The 18,037-nt window shown below is 33.5% G+C and overlaps 2 protein-coding genes across 2 annotated transcripts; both read right to left on the bottom strand.

Moving 5' to 3' along the window:
• Positions 1-8,418: 8,418 nt before the first annotated feature.
• LOC120073444 (cysteine-rich receptor-like protein kinase 44) lies at positions 8,419-11,808 on the bottom strand. The gene is made up of 7 exons (XM_090311854.1): positions 11,718-11,808; positions 10,316-10,459; positions 10,031-10,176; positions 9,664-9,874; positions 9,325-9,562; positions 9,086-9,236; positions 8,419-8,721 (listed from the first exon to the last, which is right to left on the bottom strand). Exons 1-7 carry the CDS (start codon positions 11,806-11,808, stop codon positions 8,419-8,421), a joined length of 1,284 nt encoding a protein of 427 aa, XP_090167980.1.
• A 5,217-nt stretch (positions 11,809-17,025) lies between these two features.
• Positions 17,026-17,667, bottom strand: LOC150037032 (secreted RxLR effector protein 161-like). Its single transcript, XM_090311855.1, has one exon. It carries the CDS (start codon positions 17,665-17,667, stop codon positions 17,026-17,028), a length of 642 nt encoding a protein of 213 aa, XP_090167981.1.
• Positions 17,668-18,037: the final 370 nt, after the last annotated feature.

Raw genomic sequence — 18,037 nt, forward strand, 5'->3', positions numbered from 1 at the left:
CCGAAAACCTCCCAATATATTAAAAAATTTAACCGTCCGTCCAAACATTGTCTGAAAACTTCGATCTTCCTTTGTCTTCCTCATTCTCCATTAAATCATCTGTCTTCCGCCTTCTCCATTAAACCATCTGTCTTCCTTCGATTTTATTTGACTGAGGTAAAAATTTTTTCCTACGTTGTTTTCCAATATATAGTCTTCATATATATATCATTTTGTTTGCATTTGGGCGGAACTTAATGTGTAGTTTATGGATCCATGATTTATCTTTGGATATATGTTGAACTTAGAAATTAGATTTTGTTGGGCTGATTTTATTGCTATTTTTCTGCATGATTATGTTTATCTATTTGTTGGGCTATTTTTGTTTATGATTAATTTGTTGGATGATTATGTATTTGTTGGGTTGAACTTAGAAATATATGTATATGTTTATAAAAATGAAGATTGGTTCATATATATATTATTTTGTTTGCATTTGGGCTGAATTAAATGTATGATTCATGGATATATTATTTTATTTTTAATTAGGCTGATTTAAATGTATAGTTTATGGATCTTAGATTTGGGCTGATTTAAATATATAGTTTATGGATCTTAGATTTGGATTAATTTAAATGTATAATATTTAGATCTTATATGTTGAACTTAGAAATTGGATTTTGTTGGGTTGACATATTAACATATTTTTTTCAACTATAACAGTTGAAAAAATCATAATAAATATGTCGAAGCGTCCTGAAGATTTAGTTATTTTTGAACCTGGAAATGATAGTGACGGTGATATTGATGTTGAAGTTGATGAATTATTTGGAAATGATAGTAGTAGGGAACATGATCTTGAGTTGGTACCGTCAGATATGTTCACCCAAATAGATTAGGAAATTACAAATTCAACATATGAACTAGGGTCTACTTTGGAGGAAAAGAGTATAGATGTAGATAATTATAGTTTAATACAGAAAGGAATGTTGTTTTAGCTTGCTGTAAAAAAATATTGTGTGACGGAACACTACGAGATTATTGTAGTGGAATCAAATCAAGATCTTTGGTATGTCAGATGTAAATCATGGAGTGATGGTTGTGATTGGAGATTAGGACATTCAGCGTAAAACTCATGGGATGTTCGAAATCACCAAACTTCAAGGGGAACATTCATGTTTGTTTTTCAGAATTGACACAGATCATTCACAGCTTGATTCAAAATTTATGAGTATCGAAATCCAAAATTTGGTTAGAGATGATCCTAGGGTACCTGTGACCCTACTCCAATAAGCAATTAAAAAACAATATGGCTATAATGTTAATTAGAGATAGGTGTGGCAGACCAAGAGAAAAGTGTTGATTGCTGTGTTTGGTGATTGGGAGAAGTCATATTCAGAGCTTTCGTATTGGTTGAGTGCTCTTGTTCATTACAATCTAGGAACGTGAATAGATTGGTTTTTCCTTCCCTCTGATGTGCCAAGTATGACTATTTTTGCTCGAGTTTTTGGGCTAGTTGCATAAATAGAATTCAAACCCAAAATAATAGAATATGTAGTACAATGATAAAATAATTGCATATATAGATAAAAAAAAAAAGGTAAAAGACTAAAAAACCCATGCCTAGCCACCATTTTGCTTGTTTCTTCCTAGTTTTCTCAAATTAAAAGCTATCATCGATAGCAGCTATCAGTGATAGCCATTGATAGTTGCTATCAGCTACTATCGTTCATAGCTTCTATCAATTGCTATGGATGATAGTTGCTATCAATGATAGCTTTTAATTTGAGAAAAATTAATACAATCTTAAAATATTAGCCTTTAATTTGCTATTGATTATCAGTAACTATCATTGATTCACTTTCATCAATTGGAATCAACCTTGAAATATCAATACTTAAGGCTATCAGTGGTCGTCAATGATAGATTTATAAATAATGATCAACTTTGAAAGAAGACCAACAACTTTGATTACCACAGTAACTATCACTAATAATATTTTATCATGGCTATTATTGATAGCAGTTATCAGTTGCTATCACTAATAGACTTTCATCAATTAGAATCAACCTTGAAATATTAACACTTAAGGTTATCAATGATAGACTTCTATAACTGGTTATCACATTTGAAAGAAACTCGATATATAGATATCACCTAAGTTCTATCATTGATATCACTAACATCACTCATATTGTGGTTATCAGTGATAGCTACTTTCACTGATAACATCACTGATAAGATGCTATCAATGATCTCACTGATATCATGCTATCAGTGATAGTTCTCTATCACCGATAACGTGCTATCAGTGATAGCTTCTATCACTGATAACATGCTATCGGGTAGCTTCTATCATCGATAACATGCTATTAGTATTAGCTTCAATCACTGGTAATATGCTATCAATAGTAGCTTCTATCAATTATAGCCATTGAACACCTTTTTGTCCCTTTCTTGTCCTTCCCAAACATTTATAAGTCCCTTTTCTTTTTGATGATAGCTTCTATCACTAATAAATATGCTATTAGTGATAACTTCTAGGCATTCCACTTACATTTTAGTTCAAGATTCAACTTTATTAATTAAATTCACTAAGTTGGCTATCAATGATAGATTTCTATAAATGGCTATTAACTATAAAAATATAATCAAAGATTAAGCTATCAATGATAGAAAATATTAGTGGCTATAACTGATAGACTTTCATTTTCTATTTATATTTATTATTTGTTATAATAATCAAACTTGATGATTGATTTGTTGGTGTTAAGTCACTTATGAATTGAGTACTTTCAAGTCTTGGATACGAAACTCAGCCTCATAATTTTTGTGAAAAAAAATGAGAAGAAGAAAAAATTCAAATAAAGGAAAGAAAAATTTTAAAAATAAGAGAAAGAGAAGAAGCAAAAGCTGAAGAAAAGAAAGAAAATAAAAATAAAAAAAGGAATAAGTAAAAATCGAAGAAAAATAAAAAATAAAATAAAAAAGAAGGAAATGAAAGAAAATAAAAAATAAAGGAAAGAAAAGAAAAGGAAAAAAAGAAGAAAATGAAAGAAAATAAAAATAAAGGAAAGAAGCAAAAATCAGATAAAGGAAATAATAAAATAAAAAAAAAGAAGAGAGAAATAGCAAAAACTTAGAAAGAAAATAAAATGAAAAAATTAAAAAAGAAGGAAAAACATCAAAAATCAAAGAAAAGAAAGAAAATTAAAAAAAAATTAAAAAAACGGTGTACAAGAAGATAAGACAAGGGAGGGTGAAATTGAAAATTAAAAATTAATTCAAAGATTGAATATTTTTAGATTTTTCTCTTATTCTACTATGTATTACAAATATCCCGAGTTTTTTGGTCCTTCGGTCTTGCAAGAGAAGGGTTCAAACATTGTAGGCCATTAATCCAGATCGATGGAACTCATCTCTACGGAAAGTATAAGGGGAAATTATTGACTGCCTTATCTATTGATGCAAACGGTCATATATTTCCCCTTGCTTTTGCTATCGTTGAAGGTGAAAATACGTTCAATTGGTCATGGTTTTTGTGGGCATTGCGTGAATATGTTACCCAAAGAGATGGTATTTTCTTGATTTCTGATAGACATAAGGGCATTCTTGCTACAATTAATAATGAGGAAATTGGTTGGAGTGAACCTAGAGTGTACCATCGATATTGACTTTGCCATGTTGCTAGTAATTACATGAAAGAATTGAAATAATTGAACCCTGAATGCCTTAAATATTTTTCAGATATTGACTTGAAAAAATGGACTCAATCACATGACGGTGGGTACCGCTATGGGTAGATGACAAGTAATGCAACTGAATGCATGAATGGTGTTCTCAAATGTGCTAGAATGTTACCAATTACTTCTTTGGTTAGGCTAACATTTTATCACACAATACTGTATTTTGAACGTCGAAGACAAGAAATTAGTGAAGCACTCGATCGTAGGGACATGTATACAGATATGCCCTGAGAAAACTTAATAGGTGGGAAAAACGAGAATTTGTGCATACAATGACATCTATTGATAGGGAAAGTCAAACTTTTGAAGTACAAACTGGCATAAGTATGATTTCTCTCTATAAAGGATAACACATCCAAGTTTTGAGCTTGAAAGAAGGAACATGTTCTTATAATAAGTGGCAGTCATTCAAGATTCCATGCTCTCATGTAATTGCAGTTTGTAATTACATGCGTTTGACATACATTCCACTTATTGATGGATGCTACAAATTGTCCAATTTCAAACGATGTTATGAAGGTTGCTTCCATCCAATAGAACATCTAGATTATTGGTTAGAATTATCATTTACAGAAGTTCGTCCAAATGTGGATTTACTAAGAGAACAGGACCGGCCAATAAGTACGTGCATTCATAATGAAATGAATTGGAGAGAGGCAAGCCAAAAAGTTTGATGTACAATTTGCAAGAGAGAAGGACATAACAGACATACTTGTCCACAACGTACATTAGGTGCTTCATCTTCAGGTCATTAGGTGTATCTTTTATGTACTTGTATTTTTTATGTAATTGTATATTTTATGTACTTATATTTTTCATGTAATTGTATCTTTTATGTATTTATATTTTTTTTTATGCAATTGTTTCATTTTATGTAATTATACTTTTTGTGTAATGAATTTATTTTTCATGTAATTGTATCTTTTTATGTACTTTTTATGTATATTTTATGTGATGGATTTTATTATGTAATGTAATTTGAACTTCTTAGGTAATGGAGTCTAGTCCTTCTAATCCTGTACAATTATATCAACAAAATACGCATCATTCACAATTGGTATGAGATAGTTCTTCTACAGTAGTTTTGAGTTGTCGGTGAAGGGAGACATCTGCACAACATACTATCCTATTTGATCACCGCATTATTCCCTACGTTGAACAGGCAGGTTTTCTTGAGGTTGCATAAATAGGATTTATCTAGCTTGATTGGCACCTTATTACTGCTCTAGTTGAGCATTGGAGACCAGAAACCCACACATTTCACCTGCCTTGTAGGGAATGTACAATCACGCTATAGGATGTTGCCATACAGTTTAGGTTACGAGTAGACGGGCAACCATTGACAGGTTCACTACAATATGATTGGAAGAATATTTGTGAAGAGCTCTTAGGCATTCTACCAGATGATTTGAAAGACTCAAGATTGAGTATCCCCTAGTTGGCGTTCCAATTTCCAAAATTATCTCCCAATGTCGACGACATCAGCATACGTAGTTATGCATGAGCATACATTATGCAGCTTGTTGGAAAATTTTTGTTTGCTGGCAAGTCAAATACTCTAGTACATCTCATGTTCCTCCCACTACTGTCTGATTTCGAGCATGCTGGTATGTACTCGTGGGGTGGTGCATGTCTTGCATGGTTGTATAGAGAACTTTGTCGGGCTACCAATGCACAAGTGTTGGAAATAGTGGGGCCACTAATACTACTACATGTATGGGCTTATGATAGATTTCCAATTATAACACCATAAGTTCAATTACAGGCCCTAGATCATCGTCCACTTAGTGCCAGATATTATTTTATTTATATATTTATTTCGTTATCATTTTAGGTAAGAATATAAATTAATTGTATTTTTTTTATAATTTTAGATGGAGTGATATATTAGCTGCCTCTAAACAGTCAGCAAATATGGTATTCGTGTACTGAAAAATATTTCATACACTAATGCACAATTAGGTAACAAATGTATATATAAATGAATATTTAAAACATTTTGGATGTATACTTATCTTTCTTTCTTTCTTTCTTTTTTTTTTTTGTCAGATTATTTGGACACTATACACACGAGATTTGGTCATCCCTACCTGATTACTATTGTGATGGTGAAGACCTCTGGTTGACCGTTAGCCCTCTTATATGCTTCCATATAGTAGAGTAGCATCATCCAGATTGTGTGTTGAGATGGTTCGGTCTACGACAAACGACATTTGTTGTCCTATACACTCTCAGCACTACACCAGATTGATTTGAGAGGTAAGTACGACCAAGACTAGCGTCGAATCCACACGGAATATATATTCTACTGGCATGGACGACATGATCGTTATGCACATGGAGAATTAACAAATAGGCCAGCTGTATCAAATGACTACTTTTCCTGGTACAATTCAATCACGAGACGATTTATCATACCTGACGGTGCTTACTATTACTGCATAGTAAGAGATTTAAATAAGACATTTTTTCATATATATGATATGAATATTGTTTAATATTATTTTTTCATTGTACAAAATAATTTTATCGGAGATATACAACAATATTCAGTGCAGCACAACTTACCAGACTTAGGTTTAATGTGTCAGCAAACATTGGTCAACATATAAGGTATTATTTAACAAACAAGACGACTCAACGTTGCTGACACTGATCGGAGATGTATTCGTCGTAGATGACAACGACAGTAGGGTGAGCCTAATTTATAAGGACACAAAGACAACCTCATGAGGGGTAAGGGCCAGAGGGTCGTTTTTAAATTTCATGTAAACTTTCATTTTCCAATTGTAAATTAAAGAATTAATTGTAAATCTTCTTTAATATCATGATTTTTTTTTTTTTAAATATGAGTGAAAAATAATTATGTTTTCATTGTAGATTAAATATATAATTAAGTTTAATAATGAAGGAATTTTTGGACCCGTTCGTAGAGTCTTAATATTGTTGTACATCTCCAATTAAAAAAAATCTATAATTAGTCAATCTATTTTTTTTTTTAAAAAAACAAATCGTGAACCCACGAGTTTTTATGCGACCGGTCAACCAAGTCAGCCGATGTGGTGCTGACGGGATTAAATGTTAATCGTGTACCCCATATACAATTTTGCCATATGGCAATCGTGTATCCCGTACACGATTTCACTACCCTACTTTTGTCAATGATTACAATACCCACATATTTTTAAAATATTTTCTCATATACCCTATTTTTGTCAATAGTTTTGAAAAAATACTATATTTTTAACAAAATTCATAAAAAGAAGGACAAATAAAAACCAAAGCAAAATAGAAACTTAAAAATAAATAAATTAAAAAAAAAAAAGGAAAAAAAAGGAAGTGTGGTCACTGACGTGACCATATATAGAGAGAGGGGAGAAAATTTGATGGGCGGCAAATCAGCCACGCATCCGTTTTTATTTGTTTTTACCTTTTTTTTTTTTTTTTAAAAAAAACAACTTTCAAACTATTTTTTCCAACTAATTTCTATCCTTCCAATTTTTCCCTCTTATTTCTCCTTACTCAAAATTTCTCCTTGAGTCTTAGACTAATTAAATCCCAATTCAAAATTTTACTCTTTTTGTTTTCCTTTTTCCTAACTAAATTAAGTATTCTAATGAAACTAAATAGTTAAATAAATAAGCACAAAAACTCCACGAATCAACAATTATATGAAATTAAGACTTAATTAAAAATAATATCAAAAAATTACATATTAATTCAAATTCATTTGAAAAAGGTCGGACAAGAATAGGCTACATGGTATTTGCTAGAATTTTGGTCGGAGATAGTCTTCTAAAAAATTAGTGGTCAAAGTTGGTCACCTATGATGATCATCAGAGTTGACAGCTAGAGGTGGCCTCCCCAAAGTTAATTGTGTCTTTGCTGAAATTAAAGTTAGTCGATGGAGATGAATGATGAAATTGGTGGTCGAATTTGGTCACCTGGTTGCCAAAGGTGGTTGTTGCCGAAGTTGATCATCAAAGGTGGTCCTCATCGGAATGTTGTTAAAGGTGGTCTCGTCAGAGTTGATCATTGGAGTTGGCCACATGAAGGTGGTCACCGGAGTTAGGCAATGATGATTGTCGACAAGTGGCATTGGGATCATTTGAAGGAGGGAGAGTTAGAGTTTTGAGTTGAGTTAAGAACTTAAGGTGAGTTGGTTAAACAATCAACTCAACTTCATCAACATTTGAAGTTGATGGACCAAATGTTAATTTTTACCAATTTATGTTGGTGAACCGAATATGCCCTAAGTGGTAGAATAATGTAAATCAAAACATATTAATCCTATTTGATAACCCTTTGATTTTGCATTTTGAATATTAAATTTACAAACACTAATTTTAATTATAAATTTCTACGTTTTGTTATCCACTTTCTACTAACATTTTCAAAAACCATGCTAAGCTTTAGGTGTGAAAGAAAGTAGCTTTCAAAATCTTGTTATTAATTGTTTTTAGAATTTGAGTAAAAATTTAAATGTTTTTATAAGACAGATAAAAATCATAATAGAAAATTTGTGAAAAAAAACCAAGCATAAACTTCAAAAAAAACAAAGCTAAAAACAAAAACGCTATTAAAATGTGCTTAAAATATTTCGATTGAACACATTATACAAGTAGGAAATTTAAGGTCCCAGCAATTTTCATATAAAAAATATGTCGTAAACGATGAAACTGCATGGGGAGAGCTACCGAGGATAAAAATCAGAAACGGAGATTCCATTTTCTGAAGTTGGAAGAGGAGCAGTTTGGGAATTATGTACATTTGAGTTGAAATTATTGGTGTGCAAAAAGAAGGCAGGTTCAGAGGGAATAGAGAGTGTGAGAGAGCAGCTGTTAAGCATCAAGACTACGGAAGCCATTGTTGGTCGATCCACCACGTTCTCTTGAATGCATAACAATCCAATATGAATAATTTCAGCGTCCGAACCTGATATTAGTATTGTATCTATTACATTTTCAGGTTTTCCTGCTCTCCAACTTTTCCATGCCTGCAAAAGAGTCCACCATCACGGCAGGTCATTACAATGAAAAATATTAATTAGGATTTATTAATATTGACTGCGTCCCCGTTCTTCATCCTCTAATATTTTCTAAGAAGTATACTCGATGCATCTTAAACTGTACCTATCATCTTTTGGCAGCTCACTCAATCGTCCAACCACAATTTTCCACTCGATAAACTCTTTCCTCCTCCATTCATTTTTCTTTGCTTTTTTTTTCTTAAAAAAAAAATTATGCTGAGTGGTGGAGGGGATTAGTGCGGACTACCTCCAAGTATTCCTTATTTTATAATTCACAAACCAAATATGTTTCTCTCCTAAAATTTTCATTCATGTATAAAAATATACTTACAAAGCTTAAAAGGTTTTCGTCTTCCTCTCCATTGGAAAAACAAATATTTTTTTGGCCACTTATAATCTCAAGAATCAGAACTCCAAAACTGAACACATTTGATTTTGGGGAGAATTGTCTATGGTATGCATATTCCGGAGCCAGGTAGCCACTACAAAAAAAATAAGAAGAACAAGAACTTATTTAAATTTAATCTTTACACAAGGAAGAATGTCAAAGTGAAAATTATCAAAACTTACTCAGTTCCCACAATTCTCTTAGTATGAGCTTGAGTCTCGTCTAATTCGAATAATCTTGTCATGCCAAAGTCTGCAATTTTAGGATTCATTTTTCCATCCAACAATATATTGCTAGCTTTGAGAACACGATGAATGATTCGAACTCGAGAATCTTCAGGGAGGTATAACAATCCTCGAGCAATTCCGTTTATAATTTTATATCGTGTTTCCCAATCCAGAATTGTCCGTTTGACAAGATCTACACCATCATGCAGGCATATATATACTAAGATTTTCGAATATATGCTAATGTCAATTAATAAAGAACAAGAGGAATAAAATTACTAAAATGAATTATACCGAAGATGAAGTGATCAAGGCTGCCATTTGGTAGAAACTCATAGATGAGAAGCCTTTCATTTCCATCCAAGCTAAAACCTAGCAGCTTAACTAAGTTCCTGTGTTGAAGCTTGGCCACTACAAGAACTTCATTTTTGAATTCCATGTCTCCTTGATTTGAATCTTTTGAGAGCCTCTTCACTGCTATGTTTTGTCCATTTGACAACTTTCCCTAAGTTATTCAATGCAAGAATATAGTTCGTTCAAATTTAAAATATGATTTTGAATTCTATCGCCAGTGTCAAAATCAATGGTAATTAACTAAATCCCGTTTTCTAAAATCACTACTTCTTAACCTGTCACTCCCAAATATACGGTTAATTTGTACCTTATAAACAACTCCAAATCCACCTTCTCCAAATTTATTTTCATCTGAGAACTCATTTGTTGCTACTTTGATCGTCTCAAAATCAAATTGAATTGTCTCCACGTTGCTAATTTCATCTGTTGTTTCTTGGAAGGCAATGCCTTTAACTGTTCAGATACTCGCATTAAAAATGAAACCTTTACTAACTCGAGTGTCTAAATCAACAAAAATACTTCAATCATATTTCCAAGCTCACTTTATTGTTATTATTGTTGTTGTTATTCAAGAATGTATATCGAGGCTTACTTTGAACTTCATCGGATGGTATTTCGCATTTTCGTCTTCTCATCCGCAAAACCAAGCAAATGCCAATAAAAAGAATGACGGTAGTAAGAATTGACACTACTATGACTACGATAACAGTAATTTTGCCTTTGCTTTTTTTGCTTCCTGCAAAAATTATAAACAATCGAAACAAATATAACCAGTTTAACAACTAACCATATTCTTATTTTAATTCTATTTATTACAAATTTAGTCAATATACTTCTAAAATCCTGCTTTTCATAGAATGCCTATCCCTAAACTATAAAAAAAATATCTAACAAGTTCCTACACATGGTTTATGTTGCACAAATACATATCTAAACTTTGAAAATTGTTTAATAGTCTATTAAACTTTCAATTTCATGTCTAACGAGTCGTTGATGTATTAAATATATTTTTCTAACATTCAAATACTAAACGTACACAAAATTGAAAGATGACCTGTTAAACATAAAAATTGAAGTCTCTGAAGTTCAAAAAATGTGTAAGGACCATTATGACCTATTAAACCTATTAGAGTACACTACAAGAATTTCATTATTCCTGACGAAATTTTTTCCGACGTAGAAAAAAGCGTCGGCGTACATAACTTCCCCCGACGATGCAATAACGGCGTCAAGATAAAAGACTATTCGGACGGATTCTTTACTACCGTCGGGATAACGCATCTATCCCAATGGTCTAATAACCAACCGTCGGGCATATTCAGGTATCCTAATAGTATCATGATCGTCGGACTATCTTTCTCTTATCTCAACAACAACACCGTCGCGGTAAAATTAAATTCTCCCAGCGGTGGTCGAGCAACCGTCAGGAGTAGTTTGCTTTTTAAAAAATAAGAAATATAAATGAAATGATTTGTGGAAAATTGTTATGGTTAGGCCGACGGTATGGAAGTAACCGTCGGGATAATGTTTGATTTTTCCGATAGTATTTGAGTGACCGTCAAGCTTTGTAGAGTTAGCCCGACAGTATGCGGAGAGACCATCGGGTGATCGTTATTACAATAAAAAATTTATGGGAAATGGAGAAGTTATGCCGGCGGTAGTGTAAGAAGACCGTTGGGAGGTGTGGAGTACGCCCGACGGTACGTGAAGGACCGTCAACCCATGGGTATTAAATTAAAAATTAGGTTGAAATTTGTGAATTTATGCCGACGGTTGTGTCAGAACACCGTCAACAAAACTTGATGTTAGCCCGACGGTTTGCATGTGACCGTCGAGAGTGTGCAACTCCCCGACGATTTACCAGACGATCGTTGGAATAAGTTCGTTTAAAACCCTCGCATAGCCTCTTCTTCCTCCATTTTTCTTTTTCTCCTTTCAATCTCCGAAACGTGATCTCCCTCGCTCGCTGTCTAGTCCAGTCACCGTCAGCTAACCCATTCTGTCCAGTCGATGTCCAGACGTCCTCAGCCCGCCGTCTAGTCGCCGCCAGCTCGCCATCAGCTCTGCTTCAATTTCTTGTAACATTTTTTCCCTCCCACTGTTTATTCTGAATGAATTTGAACGAATTTTGTGTGAATTTTCGGTCGAAATTTGATAGTTGTATGTACTAGACTAGAAGTTTGGGTGTAATATCAGCAAGATTGATTTCAAAACTTTTCATATGGTCACAAATTTGATAGTTGTATGTACTAGAAATTTGGGTGTAAATCTTCTTCCAGTGTCTTTTTGAACCCCCATGCCCTAGATTTCTATTGTATTAATCGTGATGTAAAATTTGAATTTTAGTAGATCATTTTCAATCATTTTATGCCATTAAAAGACAACATAAAGTGTTAAACCCCAAATAAAACCATTAAAAATGGGGGCTAAATTCCAATACATGTAGATGTGGTCTATCTAGTGTACTTTTTTGTTTAAGGATTGACTTTAATTATCACATATAGTGTATTTATGTTTTAACCATGTCTACACCGAATCACAAAAGTATTCTCATATATAGTGTATTTATGTTTTAAACATGTCTACACATTATTACAAAGAGTGCGCTAAGTTAGTATTTCTTCTTTTCGGCATTCAATTACACCTAAATCACAAAACCACCAAGAATGTATTTTAAATTATGTTGCTAAGTATATGAGATATTGTCTCCTAATTTTATAAGCTTTTGTTTTACACTATCTTCTTTTTCTTTTTCTTTTTCTTTTTTTGTTTTTTTCAATCTTAAATTTTGTTGTAGGTTTATGAAATACTGTTCTAGTTAGAAGTTCTAGAATTTAAATAGATTTGGTCATGTTTTTTTTATTTGATTATTCCTTTATTTTATAAGGTAATTTTTTTATTCAGATGAGGGTAATTGAGTCCACTTTAATTAAATTTAGCTATTTATTAAAGAATATATATAAACTTTTGTTGACAAATGTTCAATTCTTTCAACCTATCCTAGTGAGCCTGAGCATTGGCCAACTGGGCTCTTAAAAAAAGCCCATTTATAATTATCCAATCGACTATAGACCCATTCTGAAACCATCTTACAAGCCCGATTAGCCCAATGGGCTTCTTGAAAGCCCATTATAAATTTCACAATTGTAGACATTCTCCCAAAAAAAAAAAAAAAAGAAAAAAAAACACGAACAAGAAATAAATAAAATGAAATTAAAAGTCAGAAATTGGAACTATGTGTTCTAATATAACTAATTGTCTAAATCATACAGGTTTAACTTATCACATATATTATTAAGAATGGATAAAAAGTGGATTAAGATTAGAAACAAGCTATCAACTGAGTATGCATAAGGAGTATATCGATTCCTTGATTTTGTAAAACCTCATGTTAATAACTGGGAAAAATAAGATGTCCATGCAGAAAATGTATGAATGCAAGATGGGAGTCAATAGATAGAGTTGAATGATATTTATTCATTAATGGAATTTTCCCATCGTATCATCAATGGTATATCATGGAGACCCAGTCGACTTGTCTAGGAGATACGGGAGTCACATATCTCAATCGACACATGATGATGGGTTAAGTACGAACAGATGAATGTTATAGATAAAGAAAATGAAATTTTGAATATTATAAATGATCTACAGTGTCAGAAAGCCGATGTAAATGAAGAATACAATGAGGATGGGATGCACATCAATGCCTAAGAAAGAGATAACAATTCAAGCTTATTTGAAGATTTGACAAATGAAGCACGCAACCAATTGTACCCTGCTTGTACAAATTTTTCTTCATTGTTGTTCTTGGTGAAGTTGATGCATATTAAGGTTCTTAGCGGTTTGACTAACAAGTCATTTGATTTGTTACTTGAATTGTTAAAAGAAGCATTTCTCGTTGAAGCATCTATACCTAGTTCATTTTTTGAAGCTAAAAGAAAATTACGTGATTTAGGACTAAGTTATGTGTCTATTCATGCTTGCAAATACGATTGCATATTATATTGGAAAGAATTTGTCGATTTGCAACAATGTCTAGTATGTGGTGAATCTTGGTGCAAAGTTGAATCTGGAAAAAGTACAAAGATCCCACATAAAATTTTACGGCATTTTTCTTTGATACCAAGATTGAAGCGATTATTTTCATCTAAACATATTGCACCTGAGATGAGGTGGCATAAAGATAAACGTGTTGAAACTAATGGAGTGTTGTGACATCCAGTCGATGTTGAAGGGTGAAAGCATTTTGATCGTGAGTTTCCTCAGTTTGCTTTAGACCCACGAAATGTTCATTTAGGACTAGCTTCAGCTAGCTTCAATCCATTCGGGAATATGAGTACTTCGTATAGTATGTAGCCAATGGTGCTCATTCCTTACAATTTACCACTTTGGAAATGCATGAAAGAGACAAATTTCATTGTGTCTTTTCTTATACTCGGTCCAAAATCTCTTGCAAAAGAAATTGATATTTACTGTTGGGAGGAAAATATAATTTGTTTGTTTACGTTAATGGATAGGTGTTGATGGTCATGCGCTGATCATGCATTAATATGAAGGATATGCATTATGTGTTAATCATGTATGCAATGACCATGCATTTCTATCACAAGTTTTCTTGCTCTCTCACGAAATATAACGATATCACAAGTTTCGATCCAGGTCTAACAAGGGGACTTGCAACTAAAAGATGATTGTAAAGTAATGCGTTTGAGGCAGAGAATAAAAATGAAAAGAAAAAAGCTGATTACTATGCGCTACTCTTACTCCTAGCTAAACAGACTGAACAAATGAAGTTTGACTATGAGAATCGGTAGAGATACGACAACTGTTAACACATAATAAGATGCATAGAGAAGTAGAGTTGTGTGGAGATATCACCAAGTCCTTAAGTTTGATCGTAAGGGTAATCCAAGCTCACCACACTAACGCATTGCACACCTCTCGGTGGTCAGCCACATGATTATATCTCTATAACGCATGGTTGCATTGAGCATAAGGTTATTCCTATCTTTAAGAACATTGCTAACTTTGCTCAGTGAAGTCCACTACTTACCCTCTCGGGCAGTTGGTATAGCTACTCCGCTCATAGACAAACATTGCGATAGCCTTGCTCTAAGAAAACAGGATTGACTCACTATACTTATGCAACACATACCTCTCAATGGTTTGCTACATGTGTCACATCTCTATGCCGCATGATTGAGTATACGATAACTCTTGCAATCTGCACTTAACTCATTGCGGTGAAAGTAAAAGATGATAAAGTAGAAGAAGATGATGAAAATAATGTTGAAGGAATTAAAGAGATGCATTGATTACAAAATGTATTAATGTTTTAAGACAAAATGTAATACAATACAAAGGTGAGAAGAGAGATGAATGACTAGATGTAGGCAATCTCTTGCTTCCATCAGATGTGTGTCAAAGCTGTCGGTGATGCAATGGATGGGCGGTGGAGTAGTCTCTCTCAAGACCTATCTCCGACGAATCTTCAGTCGTCAATCGGAGGAAGTTGTGGAAGTGAAGAACTCTCAAAGACTTTCTTACTCATGCTCTCGTCTGTGATCACAGGAATCTGCCCAAGGCAAAAGTCCCGAATGTTGTGAATTTGGGCTTCAAGGCTCTATTTATAGAGCTTAAACACCGACAGCTTTGGTAATCTCGCTCTGAATCACTGCCATTCTTGTCATGGTAGGTGAAATGTCATCATGATGTTATCTCTTTGGTACTATTGAGGTATGCATTCATGATTGTTTCTTCTGAAGTATCGACACATTCTATCAACTTTGCAATCATCCTCCTATCATGGTTATCACTGTAGTTGTGGTATTTCAAGCGACCAATCTGTCTTCATTAAGATCAATGCATGCGATCAACTTTGCGATGGTTTGGGATCAATGCATGTGATCGATTCTTGTGATAACTACAAAATAGATATTTTGACGCAAAATAACGCATGATATAGGGTTAACGAGGATTTTTAATGCTGATCAAAGCAAGCTCATTATTCCACATGAATTCTTCGCAAAATTAATGCATGTTCTACTCATCAACCCTCATAATTCTATGTAAAAGGTTGTAATAGCTTTTATTTCTACACACTATCATTTACTTACAACCATTGATTAAAGAGTTAAAGGAGTTATGGAATGATGGTGTGCACATTTATGATTGTGTTACCAACAAATACTTTCAACTACGTGCGTGCTTATTATGGACTATTAATGACTTCCCTATGTATGGTGATCTATTTGGATCGAGTACCAAAGGTTACCAAGAATTCCCTATTTGTAAAGAGGATACATCATCATTGAGGCTAAGAAGAAAATATTGTTTGATGGAACATCAACATTATCTTCCAGATAATCACAATTAGTGCAAGAGAAAACAATATGATGGAAAAGTAGAACGTAGACCTCCTCCAGTTTTCATGGATGGAAAAGATATCTTACGAGAGGTGAACTTGCTAAACTTTCCCATGCTTAGCAAACATCCAAAGAAATGTGATAAAAAAATGGAAACAAAGTTTAAATTGGAATAAAAAAGTATATTTTTCCAACTTCCATATTGGTCGAAACTTTTATTGAGACATAAGTTGGATGTTATGCATATTGAAAAGAATATTTGTGATAATTTGGTAGGCACATTATTAAATATTGAGGGAAAGAATAAGGATACAACTAATGCTTGTTTGGATTTAGAAGATCTAAATATACAAAAAGAATTACACCTGCAAAAGGTAGGAGATAAAGTTGTAAAGCCACACACTACATACACATTGACTATTAATGACAAGGTTGCATTCTGTAAGTGAATGAAATCAGTCAAATTTCGTGATGGGTTTATATCAAATATATCAAGATGTGTGAGTGAGAAAGATGGAAAGCTATGGGGGCTAAAAACTCATGACTCACATGTTTTGCTTCAGAGGCTTCTTCCAATTGGTATTCATGCATACTTAAAAAAAGACGTGTCTATTGAAAAGTAAAGAGAAAGGAGAAGAGAAAAGGCAAGGCTTACGTGGAAAACCCTAACACGGGGAGAAAAAACCACAATAGAGAAGTTTTTATTATTTTAATGTCTAACATACAAAAGATCCCAACCTTAGATATAAATAGATTGAGGATAAACCCTAATTAAGTAGGCATAAAGTAAAAAGACAAAAATGCCCTTAGGGTTAAAGCACCATATTTCAACATTCCCCCTCAAGTTAAGGCGTAGATATCAGTGAGACCCAACTTGCTAACACACGCTTCAATGGTCTGTCTCGATAATCCTTTTGGTGAGAACATCTGCGACCTATTGGCTTGAAGGAATGTAGGGAATACAAATAACACCATGGTCTAACTTCTCTTTAATAAAGTGTCTGTCAATCTCAATATATTTGGTTCTATTGTGTTGCACAGGATTGTTGGCAATACTGATGGCAGCCTTATTATCACAATATAGTTTCATGGGACCAAGACTATCCTGGTGAACATCTGACAAAACTTTTTGTAACCATATTTTTTCACACACTCTCAGACTCATAGCCCTATATTCCGCCTCAGCACTACTCCTAGCAACTACAAAGGTAAAATATCCTGAGGTCGACTTTCTATCGGTCACTGATCCTGCCCAATTTGAGTCAGTATACACTTCCATGCTCCGTTTGTCATGTTTTTTGAAAACTAAGCCCTTTTCTATAGTGGATTTCAAATATTTCAGAATTCGAGTTACCGCTTCCATATGTTCCTCATACGGACTCTGCATGAACTGACTCACCATACTCACAACATATGATATATCAGGTCTAGAATGAGATAAGTAAATTAATTTTCCCACAAGCTCTTTATTTACAGGAACTCTCTTCGTAGTATTTCTCAGTTCGCTATTGACTTCAATAGAAGTATCAATGTGTTTCCAGTAACTCTTGTTTCCTTTAACAAGTCTAGTGTACATTTCCGTTGAGACACGGATATTCCTACTTTCGATCTCGCCACTTCCATCCCAAGAAAATATCTCAAACTGACAAGATCTTTAATCTCAAATTCGCCTGCCATCTTCTGTTTCAACTTAATAATCTCTATCGTATCATCACCTAGAAAAAATGATATCGTCGACGTAAACAACCAAAACAATGATCTTCCCTGATAATAATCTTTTGGTGAATAGGGTATGACCAGAATGCCCTTGAACAAACCCTTGGGATTTCACAAACATCGTGAATCTATCGAACCATGCTCTCGGAGACTGTTTTAACTCATATAAGGACTTTTTGAGTTTGCAAACATGGTTCTCAAACTTTGCTTCGAAACCCAAAGAAGGACTC

The sequence above is a fragment of the Benincasa hispida genome, chromosome 3 (assembly GCF_027475165.1).
Source record: "Benincasa hispida cultivar pf3 chromosome 3, pf3_genome.v1.1, whole genome shotgun sequence".
Classification (NCBI taxonomy): Eukaryota; Viridiplantae; Streptophyta; class Magnoliopsida; order Cucurbitales; family Cucurbitaceae; genus Benincasa; species Benincasa hispida.